We start from the raw sequence: 23,417 nt of genomic DNA on the forward strand, positions 1-23,417 counted from the left end.
GGTTTGACTTCTAATTACTTCAATATCTAAATATTCATTCTGGTTTCTGAGAACTCTGGACTAGTATAAAGATACATCTATTTCATCTAGAATTTTTAGGAATTTTAATCTCACAGAAGGGAAAGATTTATAGTGTAGATGTGACTCATGCACAGGAGAGATGGAAGACAGATTTCTCCTTCCCTAACTTTTACAGTGCAGTTCCAAACACGGTGTCTGCTGTACCACACACTACCAAGAACAGCCTGTGCTTCCTACCAAATTAGCTGGTTATTTTTATACATTTTTCTGGTCAATAATGCCCACTGCTACCAAGGGAATGCTGAATCAGCATCTCCAGATGAGCACTAACAGATGAAAGCTATTGTTCATTCCAGGAATAAAGAGATGCACAGACATCAGGGATGCTGCTAGGAACACCCAGGGTCAATCACGACCCTGGAACAAGAAGAACTGTTAAGAACAGAGTTAAATAGTTTCTACAATTTTTTTTTTTTAACAATTAGAAGTGATCAGAGCACTGAACAGAATGCTCTCTCAGATTATTCTTGAATGTTGTCCCAGAAGCACAGTCAAATGAAAGGTAAGAAACCAAGTGCTAATATTTGCACTGGTTCTGCACTCCAGTCTCCACAGAGCTCCAGGCTGAGACTATGGTATCATCACAGCTTTGTCTATCCCCTCCAGGCTGCTTCTTTGGCTTTTTCTACACATTTTCTTTCTAAACACAAAGAGAATGTCCCATGAGCTCCAGAACCAAAGTTGTCTGCTTTCCTATGGATTTCTCTCTCAAAAGGTGACTCCTGACTCAAGCAGACCTTTTTTTCTCATACCAAAATGACATGCAGCATGAAAAGCACAAAAATGATGCCAGCAACATTTCCATGGTACTCTCAAATGCCATGAGCCTTTGGAAGGCATGGAAGAGCAAAAATGATGGACTGTGGTGCTGCCAGGTGTGAGGCCTGATCTCCAAAGGAGCCCCCCTGACAATGGGACATTCCCAAATCTGTTTGCTTGTAGGGCTCTGAACCCTGACATGACCTCAGGGCATGGCCTGAGGATGGAGATCTGCAGCTGGAGATCTGCCTGCCTTAAACTTGCTGCAATTCATTATTGTTGAGACCTCCACCATCTGCCAAGCTTGACAGAACACAACTTCGAGTTCAAAAGTGTAGGGTAGGCACAGACAAATCTCATCTACATACACACACAAAGCACAGTAATAAGCCTCACTTCCTCAGGAAATCAGACTAAAAATGGCACAATCGTGAAAAGCAAAGGTCTGGGCAAAATCCCATGTTTTTCAAATTGGAAGCATAAGTCAATGTCTTCATTAAATTATTTTTTTGCCTTCCTATTTTCTGCTAACTATATGATAGAAAAAAATAAAAAAGCTTTGTATTTACCTAATTAGAGCAATGAATAATCAGATGTTGCTTACTATATGAATATGTAGATTGGTCACTTAATGAGACACTACTGGTATAAAAGTGCAGGAAAGATTCATTTTGGAGAAAAGGAAAAGCAGCATCTACAGTCATTTCTCCATCATCTCACTCTGTAAAATGAATGCAGAACCTGCCAGCAGTTAATATTGCCCTGAAGCACTGTGAATAAACATTTGTCTGATATTAGGTACACAGACACCTCCAGGTATAAATCAAGGTGCAATGTGCCATATAGATGAACAAAGGAAGAAAAAAATTCCCTACCTTGTCCTATATTAGACATTAAGTGCTTCTTTTGATCACAAAATAACTCATAAAGCCTATTAAAAAGCTAGCACTTCTTTCTCTGTCAGATAAAAGACACTTCACTGTAATTAAACTTCTGTCCAACTTTGCAGAAGATTAGGGGAAGAAGTCTGACAGGCTCTATTTGTTTTTGTGACTGACATTCATTGGGACATCCAAGGAAAAGAGAGGTTGGGCAATAGATTTACAGCACTTCTGAGCTAACAGCACTTATGAAGATGGACAGTTCTGGGCTTACCATTACTCATTCATTTTTTTTTTAATTTAAAAAAAAATCCCTGCTGCCCAAGTCTAAAGCATTTTCTGTTCAGTTTGCAATCTACATTCCCTGGTTTTCAATGGTTTGGGGTTTTATTTCATTTTAAGCAACAACACACACAGCAGGTTGTTTGGGTAAATCAGTTTTACATGATTTATATGAATAAAGTTGGTAAACAACCACGTCTCTTACACAACTCTGTAAGCACTTGCAGTAGGAAAATCCTTTTCCAAACACATTCTCTGTGTCCCTTTTCCCATATGAAACAATATGTCAAAACACATGGCTGGGTTTCTGACATGAGGTGATGGGAATAAGCCATCAGCTCTGGGATCTCAACACCAGAACCAAGGATTTACTGCTCTTCCATTTTCCCTTGTGTCCTTCATCCTGCCCAGAACCAACCTCACCCACGTGTTTCCTTGTTTTTGACTTTCCACAAGACATCTCAAGGTCCAAAATCAATAGTGCACTTAGACCACAAGAGCAAAAGTAGAAATGATCCCTTTGGGAGGAGCCACAAGTAACCATTTTCATAGTTTGTCTTTCAGAAATGCAGCAAAGTTCAAGCCATGAAGCAGCATCATTCCTTCACATGAGCCATCTCACAGGACAACATTTCACATTCTAGAACACTTTGCCAGGATTGTTTGGGGAAATCTCTCCACAGAGAGCAAATATGCAGATGGGAAGCAGGCACAATAAATACACAGCTTTTCTCACTTCAAAAAATAGTATAACTGCTACATCATTTCTCCATGAGAGAAAAGCTTATGAACCACTGGGCTGACTTTCTATATTCCAAACTACAACCACCAACACATTTCAGTGTACCACACCTACAGCAGTCACAGCTGGGGGGAAAATGGGCTTTAACTAATAGTGGCTGCATGGTTAAACTGATCCACTAATTAAACACCTCCCTTCCATCACCTTTTCCTAAACAGCAGAACAGGTACAATTCTTGCCATCAAAGTGGCCCTGAGCAATCTTCTTTTGAGCTTTTGAAACCTTTGCATTGTTATCTTTGCTCTGCAGTTAAAAAGCTCCACGACCCTTCCTGCTGCTGAAAGTGTAATTTACTCTATTTATATGACTTCTAGCAACACACTCCAAAGCAGCACTGAGAGTCCATCAGGCAGGATTAATGGCACTTTCAGCTACATTACTCAGCCATCCTGAAGCTGCCAAGTGAAGTGAGTTGCTGCCCATGTGTTCAGTGCTAAAGTGACCCTCTCCTCTTGCCCCATGCTGGCACCACAGGAAGGTTTTTCTCCCCTTAGTAAAAATAGCAAGCTCCAAGGGAGTCTACACATCTCAGATGTGTAAACAATCACTGTTAATAGAAATTGATTTCAACCTACTGCTCAGGAAATTCAGTCCTGTGGTTCTGTGTCTAAAAGCATCCAATGTGAGTGATGGAGCAAATAGGATATGCATCATCATTTGGTCTCTGGGAGGTCTGGAGACACTGGCAATTGCACAGGCACACAAAACACAGATTGCAGTGCAGATCCCCACACAGGGAAATACCACTGCAAAGGTGAGTTTGTAGTGATGTTGTCTCTTTGTGGTGGGATCATCTCTACTGCCTTCTTAATTACACAAACACTGGCTCTACAAAATGCACAGCAATAAATGGAAAGCAAGTCAAGAATGCAAAAATGAGAAGAAGTAAATTTTCTGTTTGGTGAAACCATTCAGAAAAGGTGTTTATCAACCATAAGTCCCCATTCTAGATCAACTACAGGACACTGGAAGCAGAAATAGCAGCTGGCAAGTGTCTACCCCAGCCACTGAACAATGTGGGAAAGCATCACTGGGAATACAAACCAAGATGATTGCAGTGTAAAGACAGAGAGAAAGAAATCAGCTTGCAAAGCTGCACTCCTGCCTGTGTTCAAAAGCTTGGTGATGGGCACACACACATCCACTGCACAAAGACCCAACAGCTGCCAGGTAAGCAAGGTGACCATATAATGTTCTTTACCATGACGCTCAAAAATCTCTTCTACCAAACACAGTTTTGCACTGTTGCAACAGGTGAGCCTGGACTATCTGTGATTCTCTCCTTCATTGTCATAAAAATAAATTCAGGTGTCAATTTGTGATGATGTTTTCTTAAGCAACTGCCAATTCATTAATTTTAGTCAAGAAAACTCAAAATTCTTAGGGTAGACACAAATTTTATGATGTTTGTACTGCACATTGCTCTATACACACATAACCACTGATTTTATAGATCACACATTGCACAATCAGCACCAAAGACAACATATTTCAACTAAAGGAAAAAGAACCTGTGGCTGAAAGAGAAAAACAATAGAAAGCTGAATAAGTGCTGGGCTCCATCACTAGAGGGAGGCATGATCACATATTAAGTTACTCTAATACAAGACAATTCTGAATACCATTATGAAACAAATAAAAGAAGAACATCAGCTAAATCTGGAAAAGATTTATGGAAAGAAGAAAATTAGGTTTGCTTCCTTAACAAGGTTTTATTTCCAAAAACTCAAAACCTTCTGCTGGGAACTTTTAAATCACCTGTAATGAAAGGTTTTTAAAATTTTATCTTATTGCCTTCTTTTTAAGACAGAATAAGGTATGTGATAGAAGAAAGTCAAAATTATCCGTTTCAGAAATGACACACAGCATTGCATCAGGAAAATGTTAGAATTTTAATTTGAGCACCTTTACAGCCCATTTAACTTGAAATCAGAAAGTAATTTTAATCATGTTTTTATTTTTAAACTAAATTGGCACAATTATATCTAGATGAACAGGCACTACCAAAAGGCTGCTTTTTCAACAGACGATTCCCCTTGGCCATTAATAAATTTAGAAAAATAACTTCTCTGAGAGGCTGTGAAGCAGCCTAAAAAAAAAAAAAATAAACCCACCCCAAATCTGTAGCTCAATCACTACCATCATTCTTTTATTTGATCATTTAATCAGTTGTGGATTTAACAGTTTGGTTGATTTATTTTTAATATACAGAATGTCTTTTTCATATTGGTGACTTTTTTTTTCCTTCCCCTGTAAACTTCACAGCAAAAACCACACAACAATTTGGCTGGCTCACTCCTGGGAATTGACACTTAGCTATCCCTTTTACAAGTGACTAAACAGTTTCATTAACAGCAGCAGCACAGCCAAAGTTTTTTACACCCTGCTTGAATCCTGCCCATCATTAGGAAGGTGGAGCCCAAGCCACATCATCTCTTGAACCAAAATGCAGCACCTGCCTCAGGAGGCACATCAGGAAATGCTGCCCACCACAAGCTAAGTGTGCCCATCAGAGCTCAGCTCTACTGACTGCTTTACATTCAGCATTTTTACACCAAAGGCTGAGATTCTCCACACTCCTTTGCTCAGCCAAGGCAGATACAACCCTGCAGTGCAAACAGTGCAGGGTCTTTTTGAAAGACAGAGGTATTGCTTTTCACAAGAATGGCTTTAACAGAGGGCTCCTAAGGTGTGGAATTAACAGGGAGGGAAGCAAGAAGATGAGTGTGAGAGGCACTGTCTGGCATGCTGTGGAACTGTGTTCAGAAAGGCTGTGGAACCAGTACAGTCTGGAAAGTTTAGCTCTGGCAAATTCATTTCCCCATTACATATTCACTCCCACAGGAGGGCAATGGTTTAAACACCCTCATGTTTCAAACATGCATCTCACTCCATAAACAGACTGCTCCTCTCAAAGCCTGGCAGTACTTTGCCACCAAAATTGCAAACATCCTTTTCCTTCATCACCTCTACAACCTGGTCCTTGTAGCAGTCAAATCACAGTCCTCAGAGCTCCTACTCCCATTCCCATACCTAGATGGATATTTGGCACATTTTGCTTTGTGACATTTCCTTTCCAGATGAAATGGTCTGGGGAAAGCAATTCATTTCCCTCTGCAAACACTGTAGCTCATAACAAAGCTTGATTAACTCTTCACTGCATCATCCACAGTTACTCATCTTTTTCTTCCTGCAAGGATCTCAGTAAGCAGAAAGCCCTTTATCAACATGGGAAAGAACAGAAGGTGGCACAGAAGGTTCCATGGAACATCAAGGAAATATAAAGAGCAGTTGTCTGTTTGCAGTCCTTGTTTCCTTTCTCTGTGCTTGAACATAGCAGGGTCTTGCTACCAGCATCCCCTCCTGGAGTCACTCACCTGTTCATGAAGGTGGAATTCTGCTCTTTCAGGGCAAGCTCCCGCTGCTGCAGGGCCACAATCTGTCTTGAGAGATCATCAGGTGTCCTACACAATTAAAACAAAATAAAAACTTTTAACAAATCATTGGTTACAAATCTATATTCCATGCAGAGCCATAGAACAGGTCTCACCAAAAGAAGCCAATTTCCTGGGGCCAAACCTTTTGCAGTCCCTTAGAACAACAAAGAGCTGCAGCCTGTCCAGCTCACATAAAATCCAAACCCATCACAGTATGAGCACAGGATTAGTAGTAAGAGGGTAAGAAAAGGAGAAAATAACTCTAACTGCAGACTGTACAATTCAACAACTCTGGCTACTGCTGAACACCCTCTGAGAGTGTAGATGTTCAGGTACATCATAGGTGACTCAAAGCAGTGCTCCCACAGAGTTGCCAGTGTGCAGATTTCAGAGTCCTTCACACACACCATGACTCCAGAGGCACAGGAGCAAAAACCAAAATCCCTCAGCTCTGGGTAGAACTTCAGATGTCACTGATAACCTTTTCTTGTCAAAGAGATCAGAGATTTCTACAGACCTGCTAGCAACGACACCACAGTTGTCAGAAATAGGTTTATTTTTTCATCAAATCCAATGACAAATGCTTAAAGGTAATGGAATGGAATCAAGATAACTCCAGTCTGGCAGTTCCAGAGACCACATCAACAGCCTCTGTAGGAGAAAACTGTTCTTTCAGAGGCCTCTCTTTAAGTCATAAAAATAAAAAATTGTCTTGAGCCATCAGAAAGGTTTTCCCACCCTAAAATAGAAGCATCTCTATCACATGTGCCAAAGGAAAGGAAACTGGAAAGGGAATCCATGTATGAACTGGGTACATACATCCCTTTGCTCCACCAAGATGCACCCCCCACAAAGGGGGAAAGTAACCCAGACCTTGAAAGGGCTTTTCATAGGGAACAAGTGGGAAATAAGTTTTGCAGCACTGAAATCTGCAGAAACACAATTTATCATGTCCCCCAACAAGCAAGTCAAGGTTCCACTACTGCTGGCAGATGAAACTAGGCCTGGTCAGAGTGTACAGTATTGAAATATAGCACAGGAATGAGGCTGCTATTCCAGAAACTGAACAGGATCATTGGATTCTGACTGGATCTAGGACTAGAGGAGCCCTTTCTCTGAAAATATTTTTCAGCCAACTGCTCACATCAAAAAAAAAAAAAGGCACCACTTTTTCTCTTTAATTATCTGTCACTTCCAGTTGAGTGAAAATTAGTTAAATGCTGAGCTGGTGCAGATAGGATTCAATTCTGGCAATCCCAGCTGAAAGATTCCTGCATTTCACTTCCAGAATTACAAACCTTTATCCCTCCTCAGCAGAAAATTTTGAGGCTTCTAATACCACTTGTGTTACATCCAAGTCTTCATAGTCAATATACAATTAAACAGATGGAAGTGTTCTCCCATCAGATAATGGAGGCACAGATTGCAGCAAAGAAATTAGTCAGGACAGGACATCACACTCACTAGCCAAGGGAATGATGAGAAGAAACCAAGTCATGACCTGGAGATAGCTTGGCTAAAAACAAAATTCTGTTAGCAGAGACAAGTCAATTTTAAGCCAACATGCACCTGGATTTTCAAATGTGTTGCAGCATTAAATAACATTTTATAGTTTTGTAGCTGAGCCTGAAGGGATCCTTAGCTCGAGCAGTTCACCAGCTCTTTACTGAGGAGTACCAATGGTTGGGCATCAGAGGGAACACCAGGGAAATGGTCTGGGCACACTTAGTTTGTTTGGCAAAAAGAAGCTGTAGGCAGACACAGTGATTTCCACAGGAAAAATCTTTGTGCAGTGTAATGCCAAGTCAATAAGGCTCTGAAAAATGCAGTTCTAAGCTTCTAATAAATCACCCAAATACAGCAGATTTATCATAAGCATAGTTAGTATCAGGCAGCTCTCTGGTTATGTTGAGTGCCAGACCCCAGTATAAGTGTTGGGTTGAAATAATTTTACAGATTCTTTTTCCAATGTACAAAAAATGTGTATCTGCCTTGATTTTTTTTTTTCCTTGGTTTTTTTTTTTGGTTTTTTTTTTTTTTTTTTTTCCAGAAATTCATACCATAATCTATTAGGACTGAGATCAGAAACTGAAATTAATGTAGTAGTAAAAAGAGAGAGTGCTATAAAAGACACAGATTTCTAGTAATGACAGCTCCTGACTGATTTCCAATAAACAACAATCATCCTCATCTGTTCAGCCATTCAAACCAACAATCAGCTTCCAATCTCAGTTCCAGCAATTGGCAGCTTCAGGTTTACACTTAGTTCTGGACAATGTTTTATTGGCATTAAATAGCTTTTATTAATTTCTAAGTGGAGTAGCTTAGATATGTAACAGAAAACTAAGTCCATGGGTATTAATCTCCTGTAAAGAAAAGTTCACTTTCTGTAACACTAAATCATGTCAGGTGATCAGAGCCAAAGACACCTTTGCATGCACCCTAAGAGGTTTCAAAGCCTGGTTCTGAGATTTACACCCTATCCTGAGCATCAGCAGTTTGGCAAAAGCCAAATCTCCACAGATCCAAGCAGAGGAATGGCACTGCATGCACAATAAAATTAAATCAAAGCTTTTAATTTGAAGAGAATTGGTCGAGTCCCAAAGCACTGCAAACAGAACCAGCTGAAACCAGCCCTCTCATTGCACAACTTTCTGCAAATGATGCCATGGAAAGAGAGGAATCTGTCAGCATCCAACACACAGCAACATGTTTGATGTCTATAATTTTTGCTTAGCTCTGTCCATTCCCTGTGGAACAGCTGATATCAAAGCCAGCATTGGAAAGGCAAGGAATCTGTTTTAAAAGGATCTTTGTGACAACACAGCTCTCCAACAATACTGGAATCACCATGGCTTGTTGAGGAAGTTTCAAAAAAAAAAAAAAAAAAACAAAAAAAAAACTTCAGGTTTTTGTCCTGACCCAAAGAGAGCCAGAACTCCCTTTCTGAAAAGCTGAGCACTGTCACTGTTTGCTCTGCAAACCTGCAAGAAGCTTCTCTCCCCATGGACTAACACAGCCCATGGAACCACCAAAAACCTCACACTTCATGTGCACCTGCCATGCAAAAACCTGTAATGGGACCCAGAATGGTCCAATTCAGGGCAGTGTGTTATCTAAATTCATTAATGTGCTTTGTAATAATAAAGTTCACATGAACAAATGGAAAATGGACTTGCAAAATGCAGGAGCAAATCACTGCCTTCAGTTTCCTTCTCCTAAGGCACAAGAAGCTAAAAGCTTGAACATTCTTCCTCTGTCCCACCTTCCTCCTGAGACCCCCTTCCTTAAGAAAAATTTATAAAAACAATTTAATTGTTTTTGTTGAACTAAAGCCTAATTTGGATGAGGTTTACTTTTGCCCTAAACAAGCAAATGAGTCCAGCAGTTTACAGCACAGCAAGGCAGGAGGGGGACAAAGCTGTTGGTAACCAAAGCTCTTTGCCTTCCTTTGAAGCACAGGTAATTTGAAAATGATATATTTAAGAGTGATGAAAACATTAAACCTTTCAAATGAAGTGAAAAATTAACTTAATGGGATGTCCAACCAAGTCATACAATGAATTTTAGTGCCCACTGTCACATTTTTTAAACTTTTGAGGAAAACAGCTTATGCTATTTTGTATGCCTTTTTTTTTTTAATGCACACAACTGACATTTCCCAGGATTTGGAGGAAGGCTCTGTTCTTAGTTAAGGATCTATCACCATTTCAGTATAAACTGTGACAGTTACACACTGAGAATTAGCTGTTGAAGGAACATTAAACCAAGACTGTAAGGAGATGAACATGTTAAAGAAAAATTTTTTAATTTATAATTTATCAGAATGTCAACTTCTTATTACTTCTATAAAATGTTTCAAAATGCACAGCAAAGGAAGAGGTTTGATCATACCTGCAGATCAGACATTAAATTTTAAATATGGAAGTGCAAGACAAAAGTAAAACTAAAGAGAAAAACAGGCACTTCATCAATTATGGCTGGAGGACTGAGTTCTTCACTGCTTTTTGTTTAATTAAATTTGATTCAAACTACCAAAGTCATACCACCTTTATAACAGTAAATTACTAAGAATTACTTATTTTGGAAGTCTGCTGAATTAATATTTCTCTTCACAGATTTAACTCAGTAGGAATATACAGTGGCAGGTTTGGTTGCCTCAACTAAGTCATGTTAAATTGAAATGGAACATTACCAGATTTTTGACACAGTATTTTCAGTTTTACATTTAAACATCATTAATTGACAAAGCCCAGAGACCAATGTTCTTATTAAAGTATTTGTCAAGAAAATAAGGCACAGAAAGGGAGTCCACATCTGCTTAATTCTCTTCTATGAAAAACAATTTCCAGATGTTTTTGTGGGTTTTAGTGTTTGGTTTATTGCCTTGTTGGGTTTTTTTTTAAGGTAATCTTCCAGAAGTACAAAATATTCATTTTGTTCGTTATCTTTTTTTTTGTATTATGTACAAGGAAATGTAACAAGATTCTGAAATTCTCCTCTTCACAAGAAGAACCTTTTCTACTTTTATAAAAATAATTTAATTTTCTTTCTAGGCAAGAAAACAATAGTATCTGAAGAACAAACAGAACAATAACATGACAACAAGAGAAGGTTTCTGGAAAGGCAGTTGAGTTGTTTTAAATATTCCTGTGTGATTAGAAAGGCCATGGAATGCCTGTAACAGTCTTGTCCTGTATGTTGGAAGTGAATCTTAAACATCCTCTTTGTATATTTGATCTCCTTAACTGCTTCAACTCCTCTATCTCTGGTTTACAGGACTCCTCTGTCTCTGAAGCTTCACCAAGTCCAAAAGCAGCTCAGTTCCTGGAAGGACTCACCCTGCAGGAAAGTTCAGCACATAACAACAATCACAGCAGCTCATCCAGACTTCTGGGATACAGAAGTTTAGTTTTAAGTTTAATTTGGTCATATTAGCTCTGTGTTTGTTATGAGAAATCTATAAATTGCTTCATATCCCTTTCTCTTCAAAATCTGCATCACCTCCTTGTGAGGACTCCTTAGCTCCCCTTCACCAGACAAGAGGCAAATATTGCCACTAAAACCTGGTGTCCAGAGCTGGAAGTTCTGAGAGTTAACTTTCACAACAGCACTTCTCCTGCAGAAAAGCCCCTTCAAGCTCTAGTCCAGGATCCTGCCTGTTCACATCTCCATGCCTACATCCTCCCTTCCTATTCCTGACTCCATTAACCAACCCACATGGGCTGTAATCTCCCACACACATTAGTCACAAAAACAAATCCTCAATGTTTCCAGGCAATTAGGGCACATTTAGTGCTTTGTAGCACTTTGATTAAAATGTTTTGAAAAGCAGTCACAAATCTTTACTCATTCAAATGAAGGTGCTAAGAGCTGTCAAACCCACAAAACTAAGGTATACCTGAGACTGTTTCTCCAACAAAGTGACTGCTTAATATTTTATGTACAAAGCAAATGGAGGAAATCTGAAGTGGAAGTGAAAGCAATAAGCAATCTCAGCCTCCGAGGTTCCCCTCATTTAGAGAACTCTTATTTGTGTGATAAAATCAACAAATCCAATTGCTCTTTACGAAAGCAAATGTCCCCATTAACCACTTGAAGCAGAAGAACAACTGACTTGTAAGAAAACATTTTAAGTGTTTATAAGTGTCTTGACAATTCTAAAGACAATTGATATGTCTCTTCTGAAGCAATTGCAAAATTAGCAATTAATCCAATCAAGCCATAATTTGAAGAGGGGAGTGAAAAAAAGGGAAGAAATCTATCTTAAATTCCAGTTAATAACTTATCTGGATTTTAATGAAGAAAGCTTTTTTCCTCCCATAGCCATGGCATCATAGCAATGCATTGTTCAAGGTTCATTTCTACTTTAAAGATATAGGTAAGGGCTCAACAAGATAAAATTAATTTTAATTTGGAAAAAAAAAAAATTGGGCTGGCATTTTAACAGTCCAAACTTCTTTTTCATCCCTACTACTGCTCTAAAAGCAATCATAGAACAATCCACAGAAAAGGAGTAAGAGACACACATTGCACAGTGGAATGGAACCTCACAAGTGAAAAGCTCTCAGGGACCTCAAGCAGAGGGAATGTACACACAGCAGGACCAAGACTGCAGATCTGGAAGATAAAGATACTCAGCTTTGAGGTTTGCCACTGCATGCTCAGTCACATGACATAATTCAAAGCTTTTAGAGGTCATGGTGAAACAAAAATTTGACAGAGTCATCAAGAGAGCTTTATTAAATGAAACAATTTCAGCACCAATAAGGCATTTAACATACATCTCAAGACACAGGGATTGTATCTGCAAAGCTGGGAAATATTCTTTGTCCTATGCTTTTCCTATACAAGGAAATCAAGAGCTCTCAAGGTCTTACACCAAATAGATTGGACACTGAAGAGAAAGAAAAAAAACCACACAAAATTCTAAAGCACCTGTCAGGTATTCACCAGCAGTAGCACAAAAGTAGAGAGTTTGGAAATGACCAAAAGGGATTTTAAAAATGGCTGTTACTGCTCTCATGCTAACAGAGATATCAGCACAATCTTCACAATTAGAGAAGCAAATGTATTTTCTCAAATTACAATTTAGTGAATGCAATTATATATTAATGACTATGTTGAAAGGAAATTATGGTGGCACACAATTTCATACCTACTGCCCTTAAGACTTCAAGCACAAAATGTAAACACACTTAATAATGTAATGTTTCATTTTACTGCAGAAGACATTTTAAGTCTTTCTCCTAATCACAAACTTAATTTAAGAAAAAAGCAACAGCTGAAGGGAAATTTAATGTCGTGAACCGAATAAAAACTCCTTTTAGGGAGTCATAAGTAGGGTTGTTTTTCCTATAGTTGCTGTTTGTCACTGGAGTTGGAACAATCCTTTTGGCAAGCTGAGGTTGGGCTGAGAGGACAGTGTGACTAAGGGGGAGCCAAGAGACTTCATGAGGAAGGTGGGGGGCAAATCAAACTCATCTAAAGAACAGAATGACAGCAGAATGTGGGTTAGAATCCTTAGATTTTCAAGGCATTTGGATAGTTGTAGAATAAATAGCAATAAACAAAAAATTAATATCTGAAAACCAGACTGAAATGCAAAGATATGTTCATTGGAAACAAACTCCAAACAGACAGATGTTGTATCTTTCACAGAGATATCATTCAACAATGGGTCATTAGAAACCCTGAAAACCATTCCAGGCCAATTACCAGGTTTATACAAAACTGGGAAAGAACCCTGACAGCTAAAAAAATCAAGGCAATAAATGAAACTTCCAGAAGATCAGGCAGAAGCTTCTCTTTCTAACTTCCATGTCAATGAATAAAAGCTCAAAAATTCCCCTCACCAAGCTGAGGGCCAGGAGGGAGGGCTGTTATTTCAGAAGGATCTGAAATAAAAATATTTAACCCCTTAGCTTTCAAATTAGGCAAGAATATCTGTGTAAATAAACAGACAATTCTACCTAAACTCTGCTGGTTCCATTCTGCAAGGTCACTCTCAAGACACTTGAAAAGAGACCTGGACCAGCCAAAAAATAGACATCAGCTTCTTCTCAGGGAAGGAGGAGTGGGACATAGGGACAAGACACAAAAATCCTCCAAAACCTGAAAAAAAAAAAATAATTTGCATGTATCCAACACACTCTTCTGGCATAATTTCTACCCCCATGGAAATTACCAACACAGAGACATCATTTTTCCAGATAGCCAGGGCTCCTGTCTGACAGGAGAGCTCCTGCTGCAGCCAAGGCTGGCTACTGACAATTTATGTACATTTGACTATTTTACAGATTGCACTGAATTGATGGTCTTGTTCTTTTGACAGCTGTCTGAGATAATCCTTGCAGAATATTAATTTACCTAAGTCCTTGTATTGTTTTCAACATCTTTATTGATCCTGTTGTTTACCCAGAGTCTTATCAGCTGAAAATATTAGCCAGCAGTAACACAAAGCCCCTAACCTTGAGCAAGAGGAAATAATAATAATGGCTGGAGACAGATCCTTGGGAGAGTCTAGACCATATTTTCAACTGCTTTTATATCAAGTGATTTGACATCCCATATATTATTCTTATTTACTTCTGATTATAATCACATACCTACTCAATCTCATGGCAGGAACAGCCACTTTAAACTGCAACTTGAAGCTACAGTAAAAGTTATTTTAACTGGGGTTTTTTTAATATCAATACAATAACAGTCACAGGTAAATTTATGGTAACAATTTTAGAAAGAATGAAAAGCATACTGCTTGTATGTTCAGCTGGAATTCTAAGTTATTCTTTCAGATAGAAAATTGAGGTTAAGCCTGTTGCTTTGATTAATTAAAAACTACCCAAATTCAGTATAAGATTATGTCTCACCTCTGCCAGAAGCAGAACATAAAACATCCAAGCTTCAGCAAATGTGAGAGGTTAAAAGCCTTACTGAAGTGCAGAAAACACAGCTGATAAATTATTATATTTATCATGAAATCAATAGCAGAACAACAAAATCAGACAATGCCTAAGGAAAATGCTTGTGGTGTCAGGAGCCATAGAGCATTTGTATGACAATGGCAAAAAACCCATCAGCTGCCACTGAAGCTCTGCTTGTGGCAGTTACATCAAGTGCATGAAACATCTGAGCTAGGACTAGATATTCCTGGAAACCAGAACAAAGCAAGGCCTGAATTGCAGAAACTGAGGCACAAAGACTAAGCAACATCATTAGGGACACCCAAAAATCTCTAGTTCAACGTAGAAAAATGAAACCCCACACTGATTTGATAGATGATTAAAGCCATCCATAAGCATTGCCTCCTAAATCTTTTGTTTCCTAATTGATTGAAGTCAAATAACAGTATGCAACACCATTTTTGTGAGCCATACTAATCAGTTAATCCTAAAACATGATTTTAAATCCCAGCTTTTTGCTTAGCCCAGCCTCATGTTTAGCTACCACATCGTTTCCCACCGAGTTCATTTCAGAGCCTGTTGCTCAGTTCCTGGTTTTAACAAACTCAGGAGCACGTGAGCTCACTGAGCAGAACCCCCACCTTTGGCTCAGGCCTCCCCACTCAAGGAGGAACATTTCCCACTCAGCTGTCCACGGACTTCATCCAGGAAAATGAATTACAGCATCCCCAGACACATGTAAATAAACCAAAGAAATTTCAGATTTACAGTGCTGTCTTCAAACCCTCTCCCCCAGCTCAGGGAGGATTAAAAAGGACTTCAAAGAAGCCTGAGTTCCAATTAAAACACTGTGACCACCCCGGGGATGCAAAAATATTCCTCTGATTAGTGAGATGCGCTCTTTGAACTGTTTAGCTAAAAAAAGCTTTCAGAACTTTAAACAAATGCAGTAATTCTCTCTCGTACTTTCTTTTTTTTTTTTTTTTTTTTAAGTTTCTAAAAATTTAATATTCAAAGTGAAGGACAAATAACATTTAAAATGGAAAGTTTTATGGAAGCCCATTAGCACATCAGCTCTAGGCATCACCAACATGAGACACACCAAGACCTGAGTGCTGCAGTCCCAGCACAAAGCAGAGAGCACAGGCTGGCAGAACAGAAGGACCCAGAGTGTCACTGCTGCTGCAGAGGTGGTGACACCTTTGTGTTATGATATCCCAATGCCACCAGCCCTCAGAACCACTCTCCCTGAAGAGCAGAGCACATCTATCCCACCTCATTTTGCAATTCTGCTTTATTTCCTTAACATCCAAAGCTCCCAAGCCACACATACAAAGTGTCTCACATCCAAGTTCTTTGACACATGGCAATAACACAACAGTTGCCCTCACACATGGCAATTAGCACAGATTTAAATAAAAAGCTCTTCCTATGCTTGCTTCAAAGAAAATCAAAAGAAAGAAATCAACACTCTCCATCCCCTCAGACTCTCATTCCCCAAACCAGAGCTGAATTACATAGTCCAAAAGTTTTAACATCAAGAACAATGAATACTAAGAACAAATGCTGGGAAAATAACTGAGGCTTGGAGCATGCCAAAGCAGTTGGAGCTAAGTGGGCATAATAAACCTGCCTGTGAAAGCCAAACCTCAATCACCCTCATCCATAAGGAATGAATAATTCATGGCAAAAGGAAACAGAAGCAGACTTAAGACTTGTTCACAGAAAGTGGAACTGCTCAAGTGTAATTGCATTACAGATGTAAACAGTGGCATTTCCACAATTACTCTTCTCCTTTTGCCATCTTGCTCTCAGAAACCTTCACTCAGCTCAGGTACCTCCATCCAGCACAGGGTTCAGAGCAGCCAAAAGTAATTGTGGCTTCCCTGTGTCTGCCACAGCTCCTGGGATTGGGATTCAGGGAAGGACTGCACTGGAGTCACTTGGACATCATCTTGGCTTGTTGCTATCATCGAGCTTTGAACACTTTCAATGCCTGAAGCTGCTGGGGGAGGCACTAGTAAGATTAGATGATAAACACTGGCAAAATTTGAAATGTACCCACAGAAGAGAAAGCTCCTATTCTCTCTACTAAAAAAAAACAAACACCTGTTTTTCACACCACTTTCACATCCTTCCTTTTATTCACATTTACCTTCTAGATCTTGCTTCATCATGCAGGACTACTCACAAAACAGTTACTCTTCCTTTTTTAGTGAATGGATGCTACAGAACTAACCAGGCAAGAATAAAAGAATTAAACAGGCTTTGCAAAGCCTTTAAAACATCCACCCTCCTGGAGATGTCCTCCTGGCTTCTCTGGGACCTTCAGCTTCCAGATCCTGCTCACTGCTGGTGTGACTGCAGCTTTGGACAACAGCTCCACAATTGAGGAAAAGGTGCATCAGATATTCCCAGCTCCTCAGATGTCACTGGAATTTGGTTGGGAATATACTGCAAGGGAGTTATATTTATACAGCAAGTATTATATACCTGAGATGCTAAATCTGTCTTTAGACAACAGTTTCAGGAAGCACAAATGAAAGCTGCAGCCATTAAACTACAAAATAATTTTAAGTCACTGAGGCAGAGCTCCCTCAGCAGCCAGCTGCTTTCCTCCAAAGCTTGTCTGAATTCTTAAGTTTTCCTGTTATATCACCAAGAAAATTTTTAATTTACTTCAACCATGCTGGTTTATAAGCTGAGCACATGTCAGCTGAAAATATTCTCAAATCTCAGCTCAACTCTCCTTCCTCTGCTGAGCCACAGTTTCTCTAACAGAACTCCCCACTTCAGAAGCACCCCAAAGAAACTGCCAGAAATCCATAATTCTTGTAGAACTTGATACCATCACTAAGTTTAGTACCAAACCTGTGCAAAGACAGGATTAAAATGAAAGCACAAAGGCATATAGAAAACAAGTCCCTCTGTACTTGAAAGCAACTTTGCAAATGCAAATGCTTACAGAACACTTGGCCACATGCTGAGCATTTACTCTTTGGAGAATCATGTATCAAGACCAGGATTTCTGAATTGCCACAACACCCTTTTTCTGCCACATTTACTATATTCTTTTAACAAGAAAAAAAAATCTGCACACAGCACATGGCAGAGAGAAGACACTGTTAAAAATGTAATTAATGCTTAAACAAGCAAAGAGCTTTTTGTAAGTCTGGGTAAGAGGATGACTGGCTGAAAAATAAAAAAGCCACACCTTCCAGTTGTACCTTTCATGTAAGGAGATGAACTCTTCAGCCACTGCAAGAAACATACAGAAAGGTTCAACAAATGGGAGCCTCCACATGAAACCAACACCACCCTGCAGAGGCATCCTGCTGCCCTCTGCACCAGTCAGACAAGCAAACACATCCTTCATGACACACCTTTTCCCAGAGAGAAAAAATCCTGAAGGGATGGGCACAATTACTGTACTGAGAGATTCAATTGTCTCCTACAAAGAAACCTTCTTGCTGCAAACCCAGGGAACTACATAAACAATCCCAATTTCCATGTGTACATTCACCAGAGTCTGTCAAACTATCCATTTTTTAGCAGGTTTAAAAGAAATGCTCCAATGTGCAGCTCCTCAGCAAGGAGAAATGAGAGATGCCTATTGATTAGGTGTCAAGGCTACCTCAGGAAAGAGAGGAAGAACATAATAGTGGAAACAAAAGTTGCCCACTACATCCTCCCTTCAGAAAGCACAAAGGCTTTAAATGCATGAAACCAGCTCAACTGTGTAGTTACCCTCTGAAAGGCCCTCAATTACCTAAATTGGGCTGTGTGGCAGGGAGGAATAAAAATGAGACAGGGTCAAAACAGCTCTGGAATTAATTGGGAGGGGAGAGGGTATATTTCAAAAGAGAGGGAGTTTTCATTCTCACTGCATTCCTTCTCCCTCATTCTCCTGCAATCGCCATGGCCCAAAGAGACAGCAGAGGAAGATTTCATTAATAAATTTATTTCAACTTTCTTTTCAATGGCACTAAGAATGTATGCAAATCCATTCATAATTAGGTTTAAAAATTCCATTTCATGGGATAATCAGACTTCAAAAAACTCAATTTTAGTTTTAATCAGATTTTAACAAGGATATTAAGTCCATTTCGTTCAGAAGAGGGAGAAACGGTGAATTTAACACAAAATGTATTCAAGCTTAGCCCTGGGAGATAATTAAATAAAATTAATTTGGCAAGGGTTGTCTGCAAATGGAAACGCTCCAGACAGCAGAGCAGGTTCCTGAAGGAAACAAAAGTGGTTCATTACTGTACAAACAGATACAAAGCTTATTGTTCAGACTGAAGAGAACTGCAGCTCCTCCACAACAGCAGGACAACCTGAGCCCTTGAGCTGCCTCTGACAAATGCAGCAGTGTGTGGAGGAGGAGAAGGTGGTTATTTACCTCTTGTTTCAGCTAGGTCCCCACTCCCCTGGCACAGCAAGGAGGGAAAATGCAGGGGACAGCATATACAAACCTAACAATTCCAAATTACTAAGCACAGAAAATTATAAGAAACAACCTAGTGAGAGACAGTTCCTTTAAACTATAAAAACCCACGTACAAACTTGAGGCTGTCAGCAAGATTCTTGCCAGATATGGTGCCATCAAATTCCATGTAATGATTTAGTCACACCACAGAACTGAATCCCAACTTAACACCAAAAGCATCCCATCCTCCCTGACAAAAATCAGGAACTGATACAAATGCTGAAACTTTGGTAACTGTCCTGATGTTTGAATTCTGAAGAGCCAAATATTAACTTTGCAGCCCTTACTACCTTAGACACAAAAATGCAGTTCTTTTTACATTGTGTATCAGATGTCTCTGACAGTTATTAACATCACATGGGTATCAGAGTATAAAAGTCATTTCTGGTAAAAACTCAACTGTGCTGTAGATTCCAACGTTCTGGTTTAGGTTTCCATGGTGTATATTGGTTAAGGATTTACCTAAACTGTCCTCCAACACTGGACACTTTTAAGGTTCAGTTGGACCCAGTGTTGGGCCATCTTGTCCACACCATGCTTTTGTCAGGAAAGGCTGAACCTCAAGGTCCCTTCCAACCTGGTATTCTACAAATCTGAATATCACCACCACTTTAAAGAACAGAATACAAAAACCAGACAGATATTTCTGGAAAAGAAAAAGCTATTTTAACTATCTAACTACAGTCAAATGACATTGAGAAAGAGCATGTTTATCTTTAGCAGCTGTCACAAGCCATCCAGGAGCATGTGCATTTCCAAGACCTATGTCTGCTCAATTAGAAATAAATAAATAAATAAATCAGAGCATTTTTTCACTCTTCCTCTCTACCAGCCTTGCAAATATATCACTTATTACTAAGTGCCAATTGCATTTCCCCTTGCCAGGTACTTGCAGACAGGTGAGCCAAAAGGTGTTGTGTGACCTTGACAAGTGGGCCAGCTCTCCAGAAGGCAGGTGATGCCTTTGCCAAAGTCACACTGGAAACCATCAGGCCTAAATGAAAGGCTTGTCACAAAATAGGCTTGATGCCATCAACCTTGGCTGCTACATTTGCAGAAAACCACCTGAAGCCACAAAGCTTTATCTCTGGGATTACAGAGAGCACAGAGTCAAATGTCATTTGCAAACACAGTAGCAAAACTGAGTACAAAAACCTCATAACTAGGTTAAAGCATCATCCTCTGATGGAGCCAAGAGCAGAGCTGTGAAGTATTCCCAAGAGCTGTCCCAGATAACTGGATGAACAGCTGACTTCTCAACCTGAGGATGCAGATATTGAACATATTCTCTGTCAAAAACTGATACCCCATTTCTGCCCTCCTTAGAAAAGTTAGCAGGATTTCAAGCCATCACTGGAGAACTTGATGTGTATCACAGCAAGAGGATGACTGTTTCATTAAAACAGAAAATAAATCAACTTGGTCAGCAGGGAATAACTCAAATAAATCCAGATTTTCATTTTTCTTCCTACCCAAAAGATTTATCTTCTCTTTTACTACACTGCTCATATCAGAGTATCTCTGGAAGACAGTTTAAACAAGTAATAAGAATTCAAAAGCAATTACAACAAGAACAACTTGTGCCAGAAAATGGTTCTTGCAATAGCTGCCCATTACTCCCTGTAGAGACACAGAAATTGTTAACTCTGCTGACAAGAGAGTTGAGAATAATGCAGAGAAAGGGAGTGAGTAAGGATTGAGTCCAAGAGGTACTAAAACAGCAGAGAAGAGATGCTTGAAATCTGAATCAATACATTTCTAGAAAAGCCAAAACTCTGCCTGTATTGGAAGGTTAGGCTCTGTGACAGATCTGCTCCTTATTATAGCAAGAGGCAACAAAAGCTGAGAGCAGCTTCACAGCTGCTGAGGTTTCTGCCACACTGTTCAAAATGGATCATGCTCTTACAAGAACACCACTCTGCAGGACATGACTTCATTAGAAAAAAAAAAAAAACATTTTGCTGCAAGGTGATGTCCAAAACATATGCAGAACATCTATTTGAAAAAACAAGCTTTGCCAATGCACTCCTAGAATTGCACATCAGTGGAAGGGAGGGAGAGGAGATCCCATGCAGCTCCACCTCTCACCTGCCATGGCTGAGTGGGAGAGTTGGAATGTTTTATCTCTTTTCTGCTGAGCAGGCTCCATTTCCTGCAAGCTGCTCCAACCCCACCAAGAGCTGCATTTGAGCAGGAGCCCTGAGCTCTTATTTCAGGTATGCAGGTCAGCATTTTGGAAATAACTCCCAGACTCTGATTCTGGGTGTTCACTAGACACAGGGACCCATCTTTGCTTCCAAAATGGGAATCTTTCCAATTATCCCAGATCCAGTGCTCCTGCCAGCCCAATGCAGTGTTTCCTCTCATTCAGGCTGTGGGTTTTGTAGGTTAAGACAAAAAACACTTTTCATTTTGTCTCAAACAGAAAAAGGCATCACTTATAAAAACAGCAACAATTTAGGAAGTTCACTTCTAATACCTTACAACTTTGTTGAATATTGTTTCAAATAAGAAAGATTATAGCTGAAAGCAAAACATTTTTCTATTGATTCTATGCATATGATACATAAGAGCTCCAAACTGCAAGTGACTTTGCTTCTTAAAAGAAATCTTTACGTTTATTTAAAATTCATATTGATGAGCGTTAAGCTTTCATTCTAAAAAAAAAAAAATCTGCTTCAGGTCTTGCATGTTACTCTGGATTTTTCTATCTAGCCCAAGATAGCACTGGCACTGACCAGAAATGGATAAGTAAATAATCCAATCCACCATGCTAATTTCCATGCTATGAGTTATTTTAAAATAACAAACAACACTTACATAATCACAGCTAGTTCAAGAGAACCTTGAGGCACTTATCACATTAATCTTTAAACTCACTAACATTTCAAGTTCACTGTGTCCTTTAAGAAATGTTTGAAAATATTGTGCTGTGCTTTTGCTACTCCAAGCCACATGAATTTTTCTCTCCAAGCAATGGACAAAGGTATATTTGCAAGAATATTCCCTTTAATAAAGTAGCTTGTGTGGAAAGAGACCATAACCTAGGTAAAGATAAGTTTTCATCAAAAATATTCACTGGGAAAGCAGTCCCAAGGGAGGACAGATTGGAACTTCAGGACAAAGCTTACATAATATCTTCACAGGGCATGTAAGCAAGCTTGTCAGAGCAGGAGCATTTTAACAATGCTAAAAAGCTGCAGTACTGTAATGTTTGTACATTTCCAATTTCCTCCTGCCCCATGTTGATGTCACTATGCTGGCTGTTAGGTACAATTAAAACTGAAAATTAGACCTTTCCTGGCCAATCCAGCACAGAACTCCTCACTGCACTGATGACAAACCAAAGACAGATGATTAAAGCAGCCCCTTCCCAGCTTCCCTCAGAAGCAGGAATCTGTGCTCTAGGCACTGATGAGGTTAAGCACTAACCAGGAGTGAGTCATTCTCAAAACACCATCAAGATAACCTGCACCAAACACACTCAGAAAACCTTCTCTGACCATACAAATCATATTTTGCTCTTATCAGCACTGCCAGATAAGCTCTTCTTAATAGTTCAGTGCATTTTTCAGCAAACTGCTTATTTCTCAACATGAACAAAGGTCAGCTGCTCTCACACCTCATGTCCCTGTCCATAGGTTTTGCTCTGCATGGGCAGAAAGATGGACATGATCTGCTTTTACTCACTAACCCTCACTCTCCTCTTCCCCACCTCCAGTTTTCAGAACCCTGGTATTAAATAAAGCCTGCAATTCCAAACTAAAATGTACTGTTCCCTCTTCCAACTTTTGAGTACATCCCCTTGTTTATAGATTGGAACATTCATATTCAGATGAAAACAGGACTGAAAACCACCTTCTACTTTAGGTCCTGTCGAGTCCTTTGCTCTTATGAACTCATCTCTTCCATAACCCTGTGGAGCAGCAATTTGGATACTTTTGACTCCACTGGAAGCTGCATTCAAAACTTTAGTCTTCTGAAAAGTAACAACCTCCTTGTAACTGCATTCATGGCAGGGCTATAAATGCCAATCCAAATCTTAAGAATAGCTGGTTCTTTTCCTCACCATTATGGATCCCCCTTGCTTTTCCTCCCTTCTATCCATGAAATTCCTGGTAGCAATCACATCTCCCACCAGAGTCTGCCAGAGGCTGTTCCATTCCACACTCAGTGGGCTCCCAGGCTCCTTCCAGCATCCCCAACCACCTTCCTCCACACTGGCTGACCAGAACTCTTGAGAAGCATCTCCCAAGCCACTTGAACCTCCATGGCAATCTT

The 23,417-nt window shown here is 39.6% G+C and overlaps 1 protein-coding gene across 2 annotated transcripts in view; it reads right to left on the reverse strand.

Annotated features, from left to right (window-relative positions):
• The window catches only part of MAD1L1 (mitotic arrest deficient 1 like 1), a 418,937-nt gene that overhangs the window by 377,482 nt on the left and 18,038 nt on the right, over nt 1-23,417 (reverse strand). For both annotated transcript variants that reach the window (XM_079320917.1, XM_079320916.1), the window contains exon 10: nt 6,183-6,269. In XM_079320917.1, the coding sequence (XP_079177043.1) occupies nt 6,183-6,269 (87 nt within the window). The remainder of the gene's footprint in view (nt 1-6,182; nt 6,270-23,417) is intronic.

This window comes from Erithacus rubecula (assembly GCF_903797595.1).
Source record: "Erithacus rubecula genome assembly, chromosome: 17".
Lineage (NCBI taxonomy): Eukaryota > Metazoa > Chordata > Aves > Passeriformes > Muscicapidae > Erithacus > Erithacus rubecula.